This window comes from Capricornis sumatraensis, chromosome 3 (assembly GCF_032405125.1).
Source record: "Capricornis sumatraensis isolate serow.1 chromosome 3, serow.2, whole genome shotgun sequence".
Classification (NCBI taxonomy): Eukaryota; Metazoa; Chordata; class Mammalia; order Artiodactyla; family Bovidae; genus Capricornis; species Capricornis sumatraensis.
In genome coordinates this window covers 12408251-12430801 of record NC_091071.1, presented here as the reverse complement: position 1 = coordinate 12430801, position 22551 = coordinate 12408251, and the positions used below count along the sequence as shown (strand labels likewise).

Genomic DNA, 22551 nt, shown 5'->3' with positions numbered 1-22551 from the left:
GTTCAGCTTCTTCATTTATTTTATTCTACTTTTTATTGAGGTATAGTTGATTTACAATATTAGTTTCAAGTATGTAACATAGTGATTCAAAAATTTTATACATATACTCTAAGATTATTATAAAATATTGGCTGTATTTCATATGCTGTACAATACACCCTTGTAACTTATCTACTTCATTTACTTTTTGTGGGTGTGTTCCACTAAAATTTTATGATGTTGACTGAAATTTAAATTTATTTTTTCCTCTTTTTCGAAATTCAAGTATAGTTCATTTAAATATTTTATTAGTTTCAGGTAAATAGCATAGTGATTCAGTGTTTTTATAAATTATACTCCATTAAAGGTTATTACAAAATAATGGCTATAACTCCCTCGTTGTATAATATATCCCTGTTACTTATCTATTTCATTCACAGTAGTTTGTATCTCTTAATACCATGCCCTATCTTACCTGCCTCCCTTCGCTCTCACCACTGCTAAATTCTAGTTTATTTTCTGTATCTGTGACTTTGTTGTGTTATATATGTCCGTGTTTTGTTTTATATTCCACATATAAGTGGTATCATTCATTATTTGCCTTTCTCTATTTCACCAAGCATAATATTTTCTAAATCTATCCACATTGCAGCCAGCAAAGGGCAGAATTTCATTTTTTATGGTTAATATTCCATTGTGTGTGTATATACATGTGTGTATGTGTGTGTATACCACGTCTTCATTATCCATTCATCTCCTAGTGGACACTTGGGTTGCTTCTCTATCTTGGTTACTGTGAATTGTGCTGCTATGAACCTGGGGTCCGTGTATCTTATGTAGTTTTCATTTTTCTATGGCTGTATACCCAGGAGTGGAACTGCCTGATTCTAGGGTAGTTTTATTTTTAGTTTTTTGAGGAACCTCCATATTGTTTTCCATAATGGTTACACGAATTTACGTCCCCACCAAGAGTGCACAAGCGTTCCCTTCTATCTACATATTCACCATTTGTTCTGTAGACTTTCTAATAGTCATTCTGAGGCAGAGTCTCATGATGATAGGTGTGAGTTAGAATCTCCTGGTTGAGTTGCTAATAATTAGCAGTGTTGAGCATCTTTTCTTGTGCCTGTTGGTCATCAGTATATTTTCTTTGGAAAAATGTCAATCAGGTCTTCTTTCCAATTAGCTTTTTGGATTGAGTTCTTTGTTTTTTGATATTGAGTTTTATGAGGTCTTTGTATAGTTTTGATACTAACCCACCTTCAGTCATATTATCTGCAAATACTGTCTCCCATTCCAGGACTTCTATGGCGTCATGCCTCTCATTTAGGTCTTTCATCCATTGTGAGTTTATTCTTGCGTATGGTGTTAGGACGTGTTCTAATTGCTTTATTTTACATGTAGTTGTCTAGTTTTCTCAGCACCACTTACTGAAGAGATTGTCTTTTCCCCATCGTATATTTTTACCTCCTTTGTCATAGCTTAATTGACCATGAGATTATGGGTTTATTTCTGGGCTCTCTATTCTGTTTAATCGACACGTTGGTCTGTGGTGCTGGGTCCTGGGCTCCCTGGTGGGCAAAGCCATATCCAGGGGTGACTGTGGGCTCAGGGGATCTTAAGGCAACCTGTCTGCTGAGGGGGGGTGCTGTGTCCACACTTGGCTGTTGGACTTGAGATGTCCCAGCACTGGTGACTACAGCCTGTTGGGCCCGGGTGTGGCTGGGTCCGCTAGAGGGAGGCTAATGGCCTAGAGGGAGGATTCCAATGGCCCTGAGCAGCACCACCAGCCTCCAGGTGGTGAACTGAGCTCCCAGAAATGACTGCTGCCACTGCCCGTGCTCTCGGGGAGCTGCCGTTGTCTCCTGCCGCTCCGGGAGACTCTCCAAGGTCAGTGGGCATGTCTGACTCAGGCTCCTTTCAAATCACTGCTTCTGCCCTAGGTCCCAGACTGTGTGAGATTTTGTGTGTGCCCCCTTTTAGAAAAAGAAATCTATTTATTTATTTGGCTGTGCTGGGTCCTAGTTGCAGCATGTGGGATCTTTGATCTTCATTAAGGCATGCAGGATCTTTAGTTGGTAGCATGCAAATTCTTAGCTGCAGCATGCGGGATCTGATTCCCCGACCAGGGATCAAACCTGGGCCCCCTGCATTGGGAGCACAGAGTCTTAGCCACTGGAACACCACGGAAGTCCCTGTGTGTCCGCTTTAACAGTGATGTCTATTCTTTCTAGCTCTCTGGGTCTCCTGAAAGAAGATTCACAGGAGACTCACAGCCGAATGCTCTGTGGGCTCATCTTCCAAGTGTGAGACCCTGTGGGCTGGGGAGCCTGACATGCGGCTCAGCCACCCGGGCTTATGGGACTTGACTGTATCATGACTCCGCCCCTCCTGCCCATCTCACTGTGGCTCCTTCTCTATGTCTTCAGTTGTAGAAGGTCTTTCCTGGCAGGTTCTGGGCTTTTTCTTCAGCGGTTGTCCAGCAGATAGTGGTGATTCGGGTGTGCCCAGGAGAGGAGATGAGCATAGGGTCTTTCTATTCTGCCATCCTGGCTGGTCTCCTGACCCATAGGTTATGCAAATGTGCAGTCTTAATTTTCAGATGCTTAGGATTTTACCAATTATTTAAAAAATATGACTTAGTTGCATTGCTGTCATAGAATATACTCTAAGTTGTCAATCCCTTGAAACGTGTTGGCATTTCCTCAATGGCTCACACTAAAAACAGCTTGGATTTCCTTCGGCAGGCAAATGGCTAAACAAACTGTGGTTCTTACATATTAGGTGGCTGAGGCTACTTAAGCTGCTATAGCAAAGCACCACAGACTGGATGACTTAAACAACAGAAACATTTTCTCATAGTTCTGGAGACTGGAAAGACCAGGATCAAGGTTCCAGCAGGGGTTGGCTTCTGGCTCAGAGTCCTCATGTGGAAGAGGGAGAGAGGTTTTTTTTTTTTTTTTTTTTTTGGTGTCTGTTGTCCTTTGTAAAGACGATGCCCACAGATTCCATCAGATCAGGGCTCCACCCCCCTGGTCTGATTTAAACTTCATCACCTCCTTAAAGGCCTGTTTCCAGTATGGTCACATGGGCAGTTAGGGCTTTAGTATCTGAATTTTGGGACATCCCAGGTGGCTCAGTGGTCAAGAATCCGCCTGCCAATGCAGGAGGTGCAGGTTTGATCCATGAGTCAGGAAGATCCCCCTGGAGAAGGAAATGGCACTCCACTCCAGTATTCTTGCCTGGAAAATCCCATGGACAGAGGAACCTGGCGGGCTACAGTCCATTGGGTCACAAAAGAGTTGGACACAACTTAGTGACTAAACAACAACCCATCGACTTTAGGGGGACATAACTCTGTGGAATACTCCTGAGCAATAAAGAAGGAAAAGCTGAACTATTGTTATACACGGCAACTTAGATGTGTCTCCAGGGAATGGTGGTGAGTGGGAAAAAAAGCCAGTCCTACAGAGCTATGTCCTCTATGATTTCATTTATATAACATTTCTGAAATGACAGAATTTTAGAGATGGAGACAGAGTGGTGATTGGCAGAGATTAGGATTGGAGGGGGCACCACACGAGGACCCTTGTAGTACTGGAACTGCCCACAATCTTGGCTTTGGAGCTGGATGAATCTCTACTGGTGATAACATGGTAAAGAACTTAAAACACAGACACACATGAATGAGTTTAACTAAAATGGGGAGACGGGAATAAGATCGGTGGGTTGTACCCAGTGTCTGTCTCTCGATTGTGGCCTTGTACATTAGTTATGCAGAATGTTGCCCCAGAAGGAGACTGGGCAGAGTTCAGTTGCCAAGTTGTGTCAGACTCTTTGTGACCCCATGGACTGCAGCACTCCAGGCCTCCCTATCCTTCACCATCTCCGGGAGTTTGCCCAAGTTCATGTCCATTGAGTCAGTGAGGCCATCCAATCATCTCATCCTCTGTTGCGCCCTTTTCCTCCTGCCCTCAGTCTTTTCCAGCATCAGTCTTTTCCAATGAGTCAGCTCTTCGCATCAGATGGCCAAAGTAACGGAGCTTCAGATTCAGCATCAGTCCTTCCTATAAGTATTCAGGGTTAATTTCCTTTAGGATTGACTGGTTTGATTTCCTTGCTGTCCAAGCTGGGTGTCTTCCCCAGCACCACAGTTCGAAAGCATCAATTCTTCGCTGCCCTGCCTTCTTTATGGTTCAACTCTAAATTCTTTCTTACAACCGCCTCTAATCTGCTGATTCCCTTCAGGCTGGGATTCCAGAAAAGCCTCCTGTGAAGCTCCTTGGAAACCGCTGTGGCCCCGGTGTGGAAAGGGTCCATCCTGGAACTAGCCAGGCATGGGCCCCAGCCCCCATTTCCCTCACTCATGAACGCTCAGCTGGCAGGAAAGGGCTGGAGCCACAGTTGGCTGCCACACCCCACAGCTGTTACAGCCTGGTCGCTGCTGATTCATGGAAGGAGCCAGGGCCTGCCCTGTGGTGCCAATTCCCTGGTGGTCTAGTGGTTAAAACTCCCTACTTCCAATGGAGGACCGCGCGAGGGGCGTGTCCGCGCGAGGGGCGTGTCCGCGCGAGGGGCGTGTCCGCGGGACAAGAAGGTGAAGGTGAGGGCAGGTCCCGAGAGGTAAAAAATGGGGTTTGTGGTAACAGTTAGCCAGAGGGCCAGGGAAGGTTTCTTGAACTCGGGGAGGAAGGGACTGGAGGAGAGCGGAGGGAAGCAGAGGGGATACTTACCTGAGGGCCAAGAGGATGAGACAGCAATGGAGGAAGTTGGAATTAACGCTGAAGTCCGAGGCAGAGGGTGGTCATGTGGCTGAGTCGGGGCAGGAGAGAGACTTGAGGGTCAGAGTTGGGGGCTGCCTTCTGCCCCCTGCAGGTGGTGAGGGGCTGGAAGAGGAGACAAACAAGTGGGCGCCCCTTGGCCCCGCATATCAGGAAGGCAGGGTGGGGGGCCGTCCCCTGCCCTCTGGAGAGTGAGCGGAGGCTGCAGCATGGTGATGGCGCTCCGTCTCAATTCCAGGACGCGTAAGTGGGCTGGAGCTAGAGAGCTGCTCAACAAAAAGGGAGAGGAGTTCGGGTGCCGCTGTGGAGTCCTTGGAAGTTCTGTTTATAAGTAGAATCTGCCCTCACAGGCAAGACCTTTGGTCCCTGGCCCCCAAAGTTCTTTCTGAATCCAGCTCTGGGGGCTCCTTCTTGTGCCACCTCCTTTCTGGCCTTCTCTCTAGCATCACTTGCACTTTCCCGTTTTTATCTTGGCGTTTCTTTTCTTCCTTGAACATTAGCAAATAAAATCCTATCCAGCCTTAAAAACACAATCTGTTTGAACTAATAGATTACAAATTAGTTGATTAAGTCCAGTCTCTTGGCCTTCTTTCCATTTTTTGAGGTGAGATTACTGAGGTGGGTGATGGCTTTACCTGGCTTCAATCCATCCTATCCCTGGTTGCATCTCTGCCCTCAGGCACCTTCCAGAAGGAACTCGGAGGCGCCATCACCTGGCCGTTAGCAGGACTGCAGGGGAAGCAAACGGAGACACACTCATCTCCCACTCTCCGGGTGGGAGCCTGTCAGAGCAGAAGTGGGTTTGGGAAAACTCAGAAGCAAAGGAGAAGTGGGTTGCAGCTACACCTGGCTGGATCAGAAGGCCGCATTCCATTAACTCAACGTTCTTGAAAATGCGTTGCTGCCCATGGGCCTCGCTCAAGGGCTCTTTGGCCACAGTCCTCGCTTTTCACAGCTTTTATCGCTGTCTGTACGTCTTCCCTTGGATGTAAGCCCCCGCGGGGGGGGGGGGGGCGAGGGGGGCGGAGGAGGAGCCTTGTTTTCTAGGCTCCTGCTGTAGCCCCAGTCCCTAGCAAAAACCTGGTCAACAGAATGCCTTCTTGGTTTCTCAAATAGATGAATGTCCGTTTACTCTACACTCACTAAAGATTCCGGGACCTTCGCTGCTATGAGGGGGTGTGTGAACCCCAGCAGATGGCATCTTAGTTGCATTAATACAGACCCACCGGGGTGACAATCTGTCTATATGGATGAAAATTCTACATTACAAAGGACTTCTGAGGACTGTCCGTTTATTGCCTGGAATTTTAGTTCCACTTTAATAGATACAAGCTTACTTTGTTTTAAAAAATGCGATTAAACACTTGCACGTGTCCACACTCACAAATGGCCCACTGACATCCAACTAACATGTAGGGAAACCGTGGAGGGTGACGTGTGGGGCCCTGGGAGTGATGTGGCTGCAGGCAGCTCAGGGCATGTGGCCCCGTCCGGAACTGAGGCTCAGTGGGGTCACGACTTCTGGTTTATGAACGTAAAATTACTGTATTCTAAGGTCGTTCTGGATCAAATAGGACATTGTGTGGGCTGCTTTGGACCACACAAGCCGCTAATTCAAAAAACAAAACCACAGATACACAGACTTGGATTAATCATAATCCTTGCCTCGTAGTGTATTCTGATCATTGAGCCACGCACAGTACTTTCGTTTCTTCCCTCCTTCCTTTGCCAGCCCGCAGTTTGCAGCCTCTGGAATATGCATGGTGTTAATTACCAGTGAGAGTTAAGTAGGTAAACAGTGTCCTTGCAGTTGCTGTCTGTGGGACAAACTAACTCAGTCAGCCTCTTCTCGGTGGTAACACAGGGTTACGATGCAGGCTCTGGAAAGGGACTGCCTGGGTGTGTATCCAAGTTATGTGCTTAAACACAGGCAAGTCCCCTTATCTCTACAGGTTTTGTTGTTCTCACTGTCCGATCGGGGTTACAGCTTGTAAGGCTGTTGAAAACATTAAGGGAGACAGTCCACGCAGAAAGCATAACAACAGGCAGAACAAGCACTCTGTTAACACTGGCTCTTGTTTTTACTGCTAAGGAGAGGTGGCCCTCTCTGCCATCTCATACCAATAGCGATGCGTGAGTCTGTGATGAGAACTGGCGAGAAGAAGCAGGAGAGGCCGGGAAGCAGGAAATGCCTGTCTGTCTCCCACAAGGTTACCATCTCTTTGTGATCCCGCAGGATTGTGGATCAGGGTGAGAAGCCAAGAACAGCTTCTCCCCCAGGTTCATTTTCTGTCGCCTCAGTGATTCTTTTTGCAGCCTTAGGCCAGAACTTCACCTTGAGCTTTCCATACAGTCTGAGCCAGTGGTTCTCAAGCTTGGTTGCCCATGACAATCACCTGGAGGGTTGGTGAAGACCCAGATCCTTGGGCCCCACTCTGTTACGGATTCCGGAGGTTAGAGGTGGAGGGCTGAGAATCTGTATTTCTAACAAATTCCCTGATGGCCCAGACTTTGAGAACCACTAGACTAAGCAGTGAACTATGAAGGGGGATGGGGGTGGGGGTGGGCGAGGAGACAAGGGACAGTCAGGGGAGGCTTCCTGGAGGGGATGGCCTTCAGAGTAAGCCTCATTTGCTAGATGAAGGAGAGACCACAGAGGGAACAGAGACACAGAGGTGTGAATGGCCAAGGTGTGCTGGGAAAGGCTGGGGAGATGATGGTGACAGGTCTGCAGGTGCTAGAGGGGCAGGACTTTGAAGGATGGGTGAGAACCCAGGCTCCCTCTGGCGTCCTCTGTAAATAAGGGATGGGGTGGAGCCTGGGAGCACAGCTGGCAGCAGTGTGGAGTGGGGTTTAGGGAGAGTCAGGTAAGAGGGTAGCAGTCCTGGGAGCGGAAGGCAGCCTTGGCCCTCCGCCCACGTGACCTCCCCTTCCTTCAGAGCCTGGAGTATTTCTTGCGTGATGCTACTTTCAAAGTAGGGGGTGAGACCCAAGATTCCAAGGGCGTGAGATGAATTAGTGGGTGTGACCAGGATTGAAAAGAAGGAATAAAAAGAGGACAGAGTGAAAACAGAGCTGACCACGCACAACAGGAGTATTGCTTCATCAAACCTGTGGCGGGTGTGTGTGCATGCCCAGCATCAAGATGTAAGTGTGTTACAGTCAAAAAGGCTTTTGAGTCAAAGCTCCGTGCAGTCTTCCGGTTCAGGGAGCCAGCCGCGGTGTGGCCTCACCCTACTGTGTGCGCTCAGTCACTCAGTCATATCTGACTCTCTCTGACCCCCGTGGAGCCTGCCAGGTTCCTCTGTCCATTGGATTTTCCAGGCAAGAGTTCCAGGAGTGGGGTTGCCATTTCCTGTTCCAGGGGATCTTCTCTACCCAGGCACAGGCCTTGTCTGGGGCACATGTTCAGACTCCACCTTGAGAAGCTGACCGTCCTGCAGTAGAGAAGACAGGGCCCTGAGGACCCCAGGACAGGAAGGGCTGAGAGGAAGGTGCGGGAGGGGAGCTCAGAGAGCAAGCTCAGCCCTAGGAGGGTCCAGGGTGGGGGCAGGCATCAGCATGAAATGGGCTCTGGGGGAGGCTTCATGGAGGTGGCTTTGAGACTGACTGCAGTCAGTGGTGCAGCTGACAGCAGGGTCTTGAGGAGGAGACCCTGAAGATAAAGGCAGATAAAAAGTTGCCAAGAAGCAAGGGGAACCGAACAGGGTGTGAGAAGGTAAACAGGTTTTCAAAAGTAACCTGCCAGACTCTGGGTCCATCCACACCTCGACAAATGACCCAGGGTGGCTCCTTTCCATGGCTGAGTAATGTGCCGTCGCACATGCACGCTGCCTCTTTGCCTGTTCCTCTATAGATGGAGTTAGGTTGCTTCCATGCCCTGGCTGTTGACTAGTGCTGCAATGGACATGGACGTGCGTGTGTCTTTTTGAACTTCGGTTTCCTCAGGGTATATGCCCAGTAGTGGGATTGCTGTGTTATACAGGAGTTCTATTTTTAGTTTAAGGAACCTCCATATAATGTTCTCTGTAGTGGCTGAATCCATGTACCTTCCCACCAACAGTGCAAGAGGGTTCCCTTTTCTCCACACCCTCTCCAGCATTTATTATTTGTAGATATTTTTGAGAGAATTAAAAAAAAAAGAGTAACCAGAGGCCCAAGAGAGAGACAGAGTCCAAACAGTTTGAAGAAGCTGCAAGCCAACTCACTGAAGTGACCCCTAAGGAAACAGGCCCAGGGCTGGCCGAGGGCAGGGGCCCTGAAGGCTTGTGGCCCCGGGCTCTTCCCGGCCACAATGCATCTCCAAACACCTGCTCAGAGGTCGAACCCCACGTCATCTGCATCAGGGGATCGGCAAACATTGTGGGTAGGGCAGTAGGTGGGAGCCTGAATGTGCCAACATCCCAGATGCTGCAGTCAGACCCTGCCCGCCCCGACCAGGCGAGAAACACTCAGGCCTGAGTCAGAAACCCTGGGATTGCATGTCTGCAGATCTTTAACAAAGAAGCCTCATGACACTGGAGCTGAGGTGGTAAAAAGCAAAAGTGACTTGGTCTCTCGTGTGGGCTGTTCTCTATACCAGCTCCACCGGCCCCAGAACCTGCGTACCAAAACCTGCCTGCTTTTAGGTCTTGATTTATTCAGATGGTCTCATTTTACAGAAACAGTTCCAGAGAAGCTGTGATTTTGACGTCACCGAGAACAGAAGCCAGGAGGGTGGCTTAAACCAGGCTGTGGGTTTAAGGTCCTCATCGGAGGTTCCGTCTGGTGTGAGAACTAGCTTTGTACTTTTCAGCAATTTCATCACACAGAATTGTCTTTGATATTATTTTCTATCTGATAAATACCTATGTCCTCTTGAAAGGAAACTCTCCATGTCTAAGAAATTGCTCAGAAAGTCATATATATATATTTTTTAGAGAAGACAAAGTTTTAAAAATAGTATGTGAAAAAGCCCACACCACTTTGGTCATCTTTTCTTTAGCTCATTTAACGGCACTTAGGCCAGGTTTGTGCCTCAGGACAGATAAACACACACCTTGGTTATCCACCTCGGTATAGCTAAGGGCAGCATCTTTTTACGCTGTTTGTATATGACATCGACAGTCACGTCGCATTTCCTCTCATCCACCTTGATTGAGGCGGAGAGAGGATCAACAGCCAGCGCTGTTGTGAATATCCATCTGGAAATGGTAATTATTGCATCATCATATTCGAGCTTTCACTTGTCATGTACCATTAGCAGGTAACAAGATCACTGTGGGTCTCAGACTGCGGAGATAATTAGAGCATCTATAGGTTAGCAGGAAATCAAGTTGTGCTGGTCCCCATCAGTGCCGGGGAGCAGAACGCAATTAGAGGGAAAATCTGCAAGGTCTTGAGAGGAGTAAACCCCGGGGATTCAGTACCGTGGCTGACTTGACAGTAACTTCTGGTCTCGCATTGCAAGTGGTGGTCTGGAAAGAGTGCTCCGGAGAGCGGGAGCAGGGCGGTCTGCCAGCAAGGCCATGGATGGGGAATGTTTGGAAGGTTCTGAGAATTGCCTGATTTAGAAAAACAGTGGTTATCATGCTTTCCAATCTACTAGTATTTCTTCAAGTTATTTTCTCCAGCCTGGGAGCTGGGTATTTAGCATAAGAGCAGGGTAAAGGGGGCAACCTTCATTCAAGCCCATCATCAGCTTTCCAAGCCTGGGAGTCTGGTGCCCCCAGCCAGCAGCCTTCCAGAGCCCCTTATGCCAACACCACCCACCTCTGCCTGTGAAGCTGCAGGTGTCCTCAGCATAGACTGTCAGCCCCCCATTTCTGTTCGTTTCCATTTCTAATTCTCCAACAGCAGCCACCCACATCCTGCTAAAGCCGGACTGCTTTTGTTTCCTCCAGTTAAGTCACAAACACTCATCATTCATCATGTGGACACCAGGAAATTTAACAGATTTTACATCCTGAAAAGACAAAGCAGGTTTCAGAGGATAAGGGAGAGATCTGCAAGCTCATGAGGGTTACGCCAGGTAATTCAACAAGACACAGGAAAAGACAGGGACATACCTGGAAGGTCTGAAGTCACACACAACACTGAGCCCACAGCCTGCAGTGTGAGGAGACCGGCTCACGCCGGCTGTAGGCAGAGGCCCTCGATCAGATGTCATCAACGTAGCCAGCACACGCTGAGTTTTGAAGGAGGTGCAAGACACAAAGGGCGCTGGCTAACTCGGCCTGCATATACACCCCCTATGCAATCCAAAATTACCTTCCCAGGACTCAGCTTAGAACATGCAATCACTCCTGGTTGTATGGAGGGCAGACATTTCCAGAAACTAACCAGCAGAGGCTACGTGGGTCAGAGAGGGCGGCCAGCCTTCCGTCCTCACTCAAGGCTTCAAGGTGCTTCTCTTCCAGAGTCTGGCCTGTCTCGCAGGCACGGCTTCGTCCCTATGGTAAGGTGGCCACCCCACACAAACAGGCAGCTGGAAGCTTGGTTCACATTTTTTAATAACATGGCACAGTTTACATAACACAAGAAGGCTCCGCCGATGAGAACATGCTGAAGACTCAAGTCGCTTCACGTTTCTTTTCACATAGGATCTAGAAAGGACTTTATTACATACAGGAGGAACAGCAAAAAGGTCTGTATAGAACAATCTCTTTACAATACTGAAAGCTACCACTACGGTTCCAGTGTACATATTCCTTGGATTTTTTTTTCCTTTTTAGTTGTCTTAAAAAAAAAAAAAACACTGCACAACATTTGGAATTCACAAAATCTGAAGCTCACAACTAAACCTTCAGTTGACTACTAAAATAGATCTCTCTGCTTATTAGAAACAATGGTCTGTAGTTAACTTTTTTTTTTGCAAAAACAGGATAACAACGTCAGATAGCACTTTAATATACTAGAAGACCAAATGGAACTAATTTTATTTCATACATATATTTTACAGTCCAGTAGACAAGATATATTGTATCTCTGCTAGTAAAGTCATATTCTCTCCAAATTAGGTAGACAAGAGGCTGACTGTATGATAAAAGTATCATGAAGGGACAGTAAGATTGATGCAAAACTCAAAAACACACGCACACACAAGGCCATCTCTCTGCCTGCCACCTTTTGCCCTCTGCAACGCTCCCTGGCCCCACAGAGCTGACTTGCTTCGGCTCTTCCTGGACTTGGTTACCGCTGGGAACACAGTGAGTCATGCTAGGGAATGTGCTCCTGATCATCAGTTATTGAATACAGTGAAAACATATCCATCATCTGAGAAAACGTGAAGCTTTCTTTCAGGATCTGTTTGGGTGCAACTGAATCTCATTACAGAATGAGGAGGGGTGTACAAATAGGAAACAGGACGCACTGAAAAACGCATGGTTCCCACATGAGGGGGTGTGTGAAGTCACGTGACAGATGGTGACGAGGTGCTGGCGGCCTGTTTGTGTCCCCTGATTTTGGCATCTGACCACTCCCATCCTCCCTGGCCCTGGTTGGTTGGTTCATGGCCTTGGTTTACCTCTCCAGGGCTGCACTCTCCCCACCCCACCCCTACACACACCCAAAGGCTCACGAGGAGCAACTTCAGATGCAAAGTTTCAGCCTGGGGGTCCAATTTGCAAAATCAGGTGTTATTCTCTGAAAAAACAAGCAAGGAAAACAGTCATATCACGTTAAGTGCTTGTTCAGGGAAAATATGACCTTAAGTATGTTGTAAATGGACTTGAAAAGGCTCCTTTGAGTTAGGCGGGCTTTTGTGAAAAGCCCTAACATTCATTGCATAGTTGAAGGGTTTAGCTGTCTAGAACAATACATGGGGAACACAGCCGAAGCTGGCTGTGCTCGCTGATATTAAGTCTGCAAATAGCACATTTTAAGAAGTATTAATGTATTATGTTACTTAATCTTTATCTATTTACATCTGTACAAAGTAAAGCTTTCATCTTACCCTTTTGCATATATGAACCATTAGCTCATGAAGCAACAAGCGCCCCCCCCACCCTTTTCTTTACATAACTATGTACACTGCCTTCCCTTCTCACCCCAAAGATCTCTGCACAATGGACAGTGTGGACTCTTGTCTGCTTCCCCCCACCCCCCAATTATCACCGCGTCGGTGTGTGTGTGGTCATCTTCACTGTTTTGGTTCAAATCAAAAAAAGTTTTATACGACAAACCGAAAGAGTGGGGAGACATGAGAACGTATGAATCGGCTAAAAGATCTGGAAAATTTCAACAGAGAATATACAAAAAACATTTCAAAATCTGCACCGAGTCTATACACAATTTCTTTTTATACACAGGGAGGCGCTGGGGGCTCCCCACCCGCACTGGAGACGCCAGCGCGTGCGGAGGGCAGGCCCGCAAGTCCGGCGCTGCGCGCCCCGCGGGCCCGTGTGTCCCGCCGGGCGTCCTGTCCGCTCCTTACCGGGCTTCGATGTCCTTCAGCGTGTGGGAGGGAGGCCGCTCCCTGATCTCAGCGGACAGGGGCGTAGTCCTGCGGGGGGACACGGGGCGGCCCCCTAAGGTGGAGATGAGTGGGGGAGGTGCGCTCAGCGCCGCCGTCGGGGGCGTCTTGTTGAGCAGTCCGTTCTGGTGGCCCGCCGTGGGACTGATGCGCGGGTAGTGCATGCTCGGCAGCCCCGGCGTGAGCAGCCCGGGGTGCGGCAGGTGGCCGTCCAGGGAGGCCGGGTGCACGGGGTGCAGCCTCGGGTGCTCGTAGTCCTCACGGAGCACGTGCAGGCGCTCGCGCTCGTCCAGATGCGCCCCGCGCTCGTGCTCCCGCCGCGGGTCCACCGCCAGCGGGTGGTGGTGGTGGTGGTGGTGGTGGTGGTTGTAGTCGTGCGGCTCCCGGTCCCGGAAGGAGCGGTCGGCTTCGTACAGCCGGGGCGTCGAGAGCCGGTGCAGAGGGTCGTTCCTCAGCAGGAAGTCCCTGCCCAGCGGGTCTCTGCGGTGAATGTCCAGTTCCCGGTAGGGGTCCCTCAGGGGGTCCCGGATGGGGTCCCAGTGGAAGGAAGGGTACGGGAAGCGCTCCCCGCCCGGAATGGGGCTGAGGCCCATGAAGGGCGTCATCATGCGAGTCCTGTCCAGGCCGCTGATGCTGTTCATGGGGTGGATCCCGGGCATCCCCACGGCCACGGGCATGGAGGCTAGGGGCCCCGGGTGCACGCCGGCCGAGGAGCTGGGCGGCGGCGGTGGGGGCGGTGGCTCCGAGGACCGGTGGGTCGGCGGGGCCTCGGGGGGCAGGTCGTGGTCCTCCTTGCGCTCCTCCTTGACCTTGACCTCGGCGCTCTTCTTGGGGTTCTCGTAGGCCGGCTCGCCCTTGCGCGGCTCGGCGTCCCGGCTGGCAGCGCTGCCCGGCCGGGTGCTGTCGGTCGTGGGCGCCCGCGCGTAGGGTGACGGCACCCGGGCCAGCTGCTTGGCCTCCTCGCCCGCGGCGCGGCCCTCGTGGCCGTGGCCGTCCTTCTCGGCCAGGGGGCCCTCCTTCGCCTTGTGCTCGTCGGCGCCCAGGTCCTTGCGCGATTCCGAGTGCTCCCGCTCCCTGTCCTTGCACTTGTCTTTCTCGCGAGCCTCGGTGCTCAAATGCCCCCTGATCTGCTCGCCGGAGCTGCGGCCGTGTCCCAGGGTGCTCACCGGGAGGACGGGGGCTGGAGAGGGGTGGCTGGAGTGTCTCTTCTCGACGCTTTCCCTGCGGAGAAGATGGGACACGGGGAGGCAGGTGAGCTGGGCTGCCGGCCGGCTGATGAGATGGCTGAAGAGGCCAGGCAGGCTCGGCTCCCTCGCCCCCCGGGGGGCCGCCGTGCCCGAGGTGAGGCCCAGCCGGCCACCCTGACCTGACTGGCCTAGACTCCAGAGGAGGCTTGAGGGGTGAAGCCCGAGGAATGAGGGGTGGGAGAGTGTGAGGGGCATAAACTGTGTATGTAAGAGGCACCGACCTGAATCAAGACCGGGAGGAAGAACTTTCAGAAACCTGAACAGCCCAATGAGGTCAGTGATGCGGCCACGCGCCGCCTGTCTAGATTCTTAGGATGAAGAATTAAGTTCCAACACTGCAATTCTGAGCCGCAGGAGAGCACGACCTGAGGATCATGGGAAAATCTCTCTCCTGACAGCAAGAGGAAGGGCTGGTTTCACAGTAAAGGCGGCAAGTATGGGGAAACCAAGATGAAGCCCCCGAGGGGCTCGAAAGGCAATCAGTTTCAGGACACGGGGCTTGCACAAAGCACTTCTGCCTTAGGAAGAAGCAGCCAGGCTCTGACACGAGAAGAAGCAGGTCCAGAGACACGAAAGCCAACGGGCTGGTGGGCAGCCAGTTCCGTCTGAACTTAAGTGTGGAAGAACTTGAGAGGCCTGTCTTGGGTGGGGGTTTAAGAATACACAGCACACAATGGGAAGCGACAGAGGAAAGAGAGGGAGAACGCGGGGAGCCGAGAGCAGGAGTCGGGGTTTCTAGGGATGGCCTCAGACAGAAAGGGGTGGGGGGGAGCAGGAGGCCTGGGGGGCCCAGAGGGCGAGGGTGCCCTGCAGAGAGAATTAAGGCTGCCCCTGTAAGGTTTTGCTTCTAGACAATGTGCAGAGGCTAAGAAGAGCATCTCTAAGAGGTAAGATAAAGAAAAGTGTATTTGAATTTCCTAACTTTCATCCAAAAGGCCACTGTGAGTCTATCTAGAAAAATGGAGAAAGGTGAGTTGCCAAGTCCTATCCTTTCTTCACTGACAGGCCGTCTAGAGCAGGGGTTCCCCCGCAAGCCGGGAGTTGGCACCCCTCCGTCTGTGGCCTGTCAGGAACAGGGCGGCGGAGCGGGAGGTGAGTGGCAGACAGAACTGAGAGCCTCTCTGCCTGCCTGCCCCCGGTCCACAGAGGGACGGTCTTCCCCAAAATCGGTCCCTTGTGCCACGATGGCTGGGGACTGCTGATCCAGAGAGCTCCTGGTCTAGGGGCGGCCCCTACAGGGCCTGCTGCGCTGGCAGCTCAGAGCTGTATGTCATGACGTCCTAAATGGCCCTCCCACTGGCTGAGAGATTTTTTTACCATGCTCTCCTGAGGAAAAATGTAAGAAAGGAGTCACTTAGCATGATGGCCTATGGTGCAATAGCTACTTAACCTGCTGCATTTAGAGCCTCGGAAGTTAAATTGTTTTCGATCGCTACAAAGCACGTACATACACACACACACACACACACACACACGCACACGCACACACGCACACACACAACATACAGTCAAGAAAAACAAAACCAAAAGATCTGGATCGAACTGGAAACTTCAGTTCCCAAAGGGAAGTATTATTAAGTATTTTGTGTCAGCTGTATCTCATGTAGTCCTTGCTAGTTCATTCAGATTGAAAATACCCTCAAGAAAGGGAGGCAGGCAGGAGGAAGGCCTTGTCAAGAATGCTTATGACGTTCTTCAGAAAAAATACTCAGAAGATGTTTTTCCTCTTGAAGGCTACTTCTTTTTGAGGCATGGACTACCACGTAAGGAGACAAAAACGGTTAGTGAAATAAATTATCCACTGGTGACATGAAACCCAAATTGCTTGGTGGGGATTCTTTGAATTTGGGTTAGCAAAATCCTAGCGGTCATCTGTGAGCCCAGGATTTGAATTTGAACAAAATTTGAGAAAAATATGATGTGACGATGCAAAACATGGCTTTCTAACAGAAAACAAAAAGAAAAGGGGGAGAGAGAGAGCGAAAAACCTATGGATGAGTCAATGGACTGCACGAACTTGAAAGCAAATATGGTGTTGATTCATGCCGTGTGTGTCTGGTCCAGGCTCCAACTCACTACCTTTTCGAGAGCGGTTTCTGTTTGGAGACACTAGGGCTCGCGGGGGGGCTGGGTGTGGACTCTGCTGCTGAGCTGGGATTCGCTCGCTTTGTACTGGACCTAGAATTGCGATGCTGGCCTGTGGTCACGAGGCCCTGTGGGGCCGGAGGGACAAGGGTCGCTGGGCTCAGGGCGTGGCGGTGGTTGGGGGGAGGAGGGTCGGGGGCGCCGTCCCGGCTGCATGAGGGGCAGAGGCTACAGCTGAAGCTCGAGGCTGGGCCGGGGGGTCAGGGGTCGGGGGACGGTGGGGGGCCGGTACTTAGCACAGAGGGGGCTCCCCCATCGGGACTCGAGAGCGGGTTCTTTGCGTACCTTTCTTTGTCATCTTTACTAACGGAGGAGTCTCGTTTATCTACATCTCTATCTCTGTCATGAGCTGCAGTGGGCGCGCTACGCTCCAGCTCGCCTGGCTTCAGCCAGGGCGGAGGGGTCGGGAACGACGGAGGCGTTCGGTGCAGCCGGTTCCAGGGCTCGTGAGGGCTGCTAAAGCTCTGCACACTGGGGCCATCCTTGTGGCCGAACACTGAGTTGGGTGCTGAAATGGCGAAGTGGAGAACAAAAAAGGTTTCAGAGAAATTGTCTGTCCGCCGCGATGAGGGTACTTACCAAAAGCTCTAACAGCATTCAGAGTTAAAAGGAATACATATTATTGGGAGCTGGAAAAGGAAAGGAGACCAACAGATTCATTAGAGGAACGCGTCCTACACTGGACAGGTTAAGTAAGCTCACAGCTTTTCTTGCTTTTTTTTTCCTAACCAAAGGCAAAGGGGCAGACAGGGGTGGAGAGGGGGGAGATTAGAAAGGAAAGGGTCTCAGCCTGGCAGGCGCACGCAGAGGTCCCGAGCATGCAGGAGGGCGGACGTGGATGGTGGGACTCGGGTTAACAGCTCTGCTCAGAGTAGAATCTGCGGTTCTTTTCTGCCCACCATGGCCCTGTTACTGTAACACGACTGCTGCCCTGTCCACAGCCTCAGCGACCAAAACCAGCATCAGCAGAGGCCAGACAGGGTCCTGATCTAAACAGACACGGTGGGTGTCCAGGCTCCGAGGACCTGGGACGGAGCTGCAATCTCAAGTCTCCTGCAGAGGCGGGCAGGACATGTGGGCAGGACAAGCTGATACTGAGTGGCTAATGGGCGTTTAGAACCGGAGGAGTTGCAACTCCCTTCCCACTTTAGACAGACTCCTTTTCTCTGTAAAGCCTTTACTGAATTTGTTACAATACTGTTTCTGCTCTGTGTTTTGATGTTTGCCCCCCCAGGTATTGACTCCACAGCCCTGCCCTGCATTGGAAGGTGAAGTCTTAGCCGCTGGATTACCTGGGAAGTCCCTTGACTTCTCAGTGGTGGAAAATTACAGTCTTCCTGGATGTTGCCCTCTCTGGGCTGTCCTGAGCCTGGTATGGTTTCCTATGCTTCAGTGTGTTTTCTCACTTCCACTGAAGCAAGATGAAATTTAAAGACTGTCTTCACGTCTAATGGGGGCGGTGGTGGTGGTTTAGTCACTATGTTGTGTCTGACTCTTTGCCACCCTGTGGACTATATCCCACCAGGTCTCTGTCCATGGGATTCTCCAGGCAAGAATACTGGAGTGGATTGCTATTCCCTTCTCCAGGGGATCTTTCCCACTCAGGGATCAAACCTGGGTCTCCTGCAGTGCAGGCAGATTCTTTACCACTGAGCCACCAGGGAAGCCCACGTCTAACAAGTGCTGTGGCTAAAATCTGGGTGGCTAGAGATGGAATAGGATGAAATTATGAACTTTAGCAAACTGTGGTGTTCAACCGATCACCTTTCCTGACTTTCAGGAGCATATGTCAACAGCATGCTAGAGGTTGGTTTAGACCTAACTCCACTGACTGGGCTTGCTTTGGCAATGATATAACCTAAATTTATTTCCCAAGAGCATGGTTCCTTTCATCTAGAAAGGTCTCAAGCCATCGACAGATCAGAGGAGACAGTTTAAAGGTGGATTGTAAAAAGTTAGAGGTACTCACTAACTGAAGGATTTCCAAGTCCCCCGAAGGCGTTGCCACCAACTGCTGCCAGGCCCGTGAATGTAGATGGCCGATTAAAAGGCTCTGCAGACGAGATTGGGAAGAAGGGCATGGCTGTAGGACTCCGCTGAGTGAGGCAGCACAGATTCCTGGGAAGGCAGTGGGGGCCCCTTGCCACGTGTATACTCAGACCCGATCTGTCTCACTTCTCCCACCAGATTATCCAAAGGGTGTTTCATCCTTCTGGATGTGGGCACTGGGTTAGCAAAGTGTCTGTGGGGGCTATTTCCTGGAACTGTGCCGTGCTCTTTTTGGCCGCGCTGTGCTGCATACATGTGGGATCCTCGTTGCCTGACCAGGAATCAAACCCACACCCTGCTGCAGTGGAAGCTCAGAGTCTTAACCTCGGGACCCCCATCTCTCTTCTGCTGGGTGGGGAACATTACTCAAGCCACAGTGTGCTCACATGCCTCCCTGCCTGTCTCTCCTCCTCTCAGGAAATGCCCTGTAAGCTCTGACAGAACAGAAGTTAAGAGAGCAGCTTAAAGTCTCCCAACGGAATGCTGAGGTCACACATATCCTACAGCCTGTGGTTGGGTGTACCATTGCCCGCATGTGCTGGTCCACGTGTGAAAATATCAAATAAATAAAGGCCACAAATAAAGCCCCTTTACTAGGAAGAGATATATGAATTGGGCTGTGAAATGATTAAAAAATAAGAGATACTATCCCTACATTACATCACGGTGTCTTTCTCTCCACCTCCAGGGGTGCCCTTATATGGGCAAGAGTTCACTGTCTTCTCCCATCAGTGGGGACAGGCTGCTGTACACGTGGATTCCCTGAGGTCCCAGGGCTTTCATCCTCTGCACCCTGAGTAACTCCACACAGAACCACAACTGCACACAGATCTATTTGAAGAGCCCGGTGTAAGAGGCGCTGAACTCCTAGAGATGGACGGCCTGGATTCAAACATCTCTGAGGTCACCTCCATCTCCTGATGGTAAGTGACCTGTCTAGGACTATGGCCCGCTAGCCAGAGAGTGCAGCAGGAATGCAGGTTTTCTGAGATACACATGTCAATGCCCGTGAATGATGGACACAACTCACCGAGGTGGGCAGCAGGGTTAAGGAAGTTGCTGTGATGGGGGGGCGGCCCAAACGGGGTCCCAGTTGGGTGTGCAGCACCTGGAGAGTCAGACACAGCAGAGTTAGATTTCAGAGGAAGCCCACTTCTCTGGCGCTGGCCAAAAGGTTCAATGGATTCTTATGGAAAAACCTGAATGAACTTTTTGGCCAACCCAATACAACGCCACTGGCTTCTGGTCCCCTAAGACCCCTGCAGGGAGTATGTAACGTAAGAACACAGCTGAAGTCCACTCGGGCGACACTCGGGGAAAGAGAAACATGCTTGTCAGGAGGCGGAAAGTAATTCAATGCCGCTTCTCTTTCCTGGCTGGGCTGCCCGCTACTGAAGACAGGTATTCCTTTCACCGATGCTGATGCCCAGTACCGCAGACGCGGAGAAACACCGCCAGTGGGGCAGGCGCTTCTACTGCCACGTACGTTTGGAGAAAGGCCTGGTGAAAAATGGGAAGCAAGTTTCTTGACTGGTGGACTAGGAGCCACGTGCACCCGGTCTCTCCGGGGCACCATCTGGCCCCGGGCTCCCTTGTTCAGAGACACCTCTTGAGGGTGAGGCTTTCACTCTGAGAGACAACGTCTAATCTGGGCGCAGGAGCGGCCACCACAGAGCTGGACCCTGGGTTGCGTTGCTTGGGCTTCTGCACAATCCCTTTTCCTGAGATCATGTGAGCCATCATGGACGTGCATGGAAGGAGATGCTAAAGCCGGACCCTACGAAACGCACTGAGAGTTGTGTCAGGCTGTGGGAGGCGGAGGCCTCCAGTCTCAATCTTCAGTGCCGGGAAAAGCTAGTTTCTTCACTTGCTCCTGGACACCGATCACCCTACAGCCTCCTGTTACTCTTTGGTTCGGCTGCCAGGGACCTCGGGTCTCCCTTAGTGCTCTCTCTCTTTGGTTTTCCCTTTCCTCTCCGTTATATCTGGCCTCGATCCTCTGTTGCTGTTGTTTACTCGCTAAGTCGTGTTCGACTCTTTGAGACCCCATGCACTGTAGCCTGACCAGGTTCCTCTGCCCGTGAAATTGTCCAGGCAGGAATACTGGAGTGGGTTGTCATTTTCTCCTCCAGGGGATCTTCCTGACCCGGGGATCAAACCCACATCTCCTGCGTTGGCAGGTGGATTCTTTATCACTGAGCCACATGGGAAGCCTCAAATCCTTCTTTTGAAGGAAGAGAAAGACAGTGTGCACATGTGAATTAGGGAAGGATGAGATTTCCAAAAGCTGAGGGCATCCACCTGGCATGTGTGTCGATGTGCAGCTAAGGAGGCAAGTTCTCTGGGCGGCAGGCCTGACTCTAAACAGGAGGTTAGGCCAAGGTCATCTGAAGAAGCCCCCTTAGTTTATTTCAGGCACAAGTGTCCAACAGTAGGAGAAGGCACTGGCAGCCCACTCCAGTACTCTTGCCTGGAAAATCCCATGGACGGAGGAGTCTGGTAGGCTGCAGGTCATAAGGTCACCAAGAGTCCGACACAACTGAGCAACTTCACTTTCACTTTCCTGCACTGGAGAAGGAAATGGCAACCCACTCCAGTGTTCTTGCCTGAAGAATCCCAGGGATGGCAGAGCCTGGTGGGCTGCCATCTATGGGGTCGCACAGAGTCGGACACGACTGAAGTGACTTAGCAGCAGCAATGCCCAACAGTAAGATCGAAGTGGCTGAATTTAACAAGTATGTCTACTTTTATACTTACCAGTTGAAAGTTTCACCAAATACTCATTTTGGGAAAATTTCAATATTGCTTATGCTAGAGAAGATTACCCTTCAGAATGGAAGTATAAACAGGGTAGGAATGGATTTACTAGTAACTGTTTCAAGAATCCCTTGCTTTTGACTAAGTTCCTATAAGCCAAGTATAAATTCCTTCAGGAACATAGATTAAGTGGAGGAGGGTTGATGCTTTAACACCCTATTAATTTCTGTTTTGCGTTTTTCTTCCCCAGCCTGGAAGGGTCCTGTGGGCCCGGGGTGTGGAGGGAAGCACAGAGCCGTGGCATCTCGGTGGCAGAAGGTGCCGGAGGGGTCCTCTGTTCAGCCCTCAATGGTGACGCATTCTCCACTCAGAAAGTGCAAGTATGACGCCCACCTCCACAGAGTGAATACAGCCCAGCGTGTTCATTAGCCCTTGACAGTGTTGCCAGCTAAATAACAATTTGCCTGCACATTGTCTGTGTAGTACAAGCTAATTAATGCTTCGAAGAAAATCAGAGCTTTGCTCAGCCCAGGGTCCCCAGGGGTGCCCCAGAGTTCCAGAATTATCAAAGCAAAAGAAGCCAATTCGTCTGCTGGGCTCAAACGGAAGCCAGGAAGAAACCTCTCTGTTTCTGTCCAAAAAGTCTTCTTCACGTAGCCCTGTCTCAGGGCCTAGATGCCATGGTAACCAGCCTTTGAACCTATCCCTCAACAGAAATGACAGAAACCTAAGACCTTAGCAAATTCCATCTGCCCTCAAGGGTGGGGTCCCCTTGCTTTGGGGACAAGGCCCATTAGAATGATGGTCTCTTGCAGTGTGTGGGTATTTCTTTCTTCCTGAACAGAAGAGCCTTGGGTCCACCAAAAACGAGTCTTAGATAAAAAGCCTAGGAAGGCAGCAGGGAGGATGGATGTGAAACTTCCTCGCTAAGGACTAGAAACAGGGAGCCGCTTGAATATGCATGTCCAGAGAAAGAAATTCTATCCTGCGTAGTGGGTAGGAGGTGATGGGGCCAACCATTAGGATGTGCTCACCATTAGCACTTATGAGCATGGCCCAGGGGAGCCCTGGGGCAGGCACCGTGCGCTGAAGGTAGTTTTAGGAAAGACTTTGATAGCAGTAGGGTGGCTCTCTTCTACCT

General features: G+C 50.7%; 1 protein-coding gene across 2 annotated transcripts in view; it reads right to left on the bottom strand.

Moving 5' to 3' along the window:
- Positions 1-12888: 12888 nt before the first annotated feature.
- AUTS2 (activator of transcription and developmental regulator AUTS2) overlaps positions 12889-22551 on the bottom strand; it is a 1210906-nt gene continuing 1201243 nt past the window's right edge. For both annotated transcript variants that reach the window (XM_068968276.1, XM_068968277.1), the window contains 4 exons: positions 19684-19761; positions 18574-18657; positions 16890-17112; positions 12889-14433 (listed from right to left, as the gene is read on the bottom strand). In XM_068968276.1, the coding sequence (XP_068824377.1) occupies positions 13170-14433; positions 16890-17112; positions 18574-18657; positions 19684-19761 (1649 nt within the window). In that variant the 3' untranslated portion in view covers positions 12889-13169. The remainder of the gene's footprint in view (positions 14434-16889; positions 17113-18573; positions 18658-19683; positions 19762-22551) is intronic.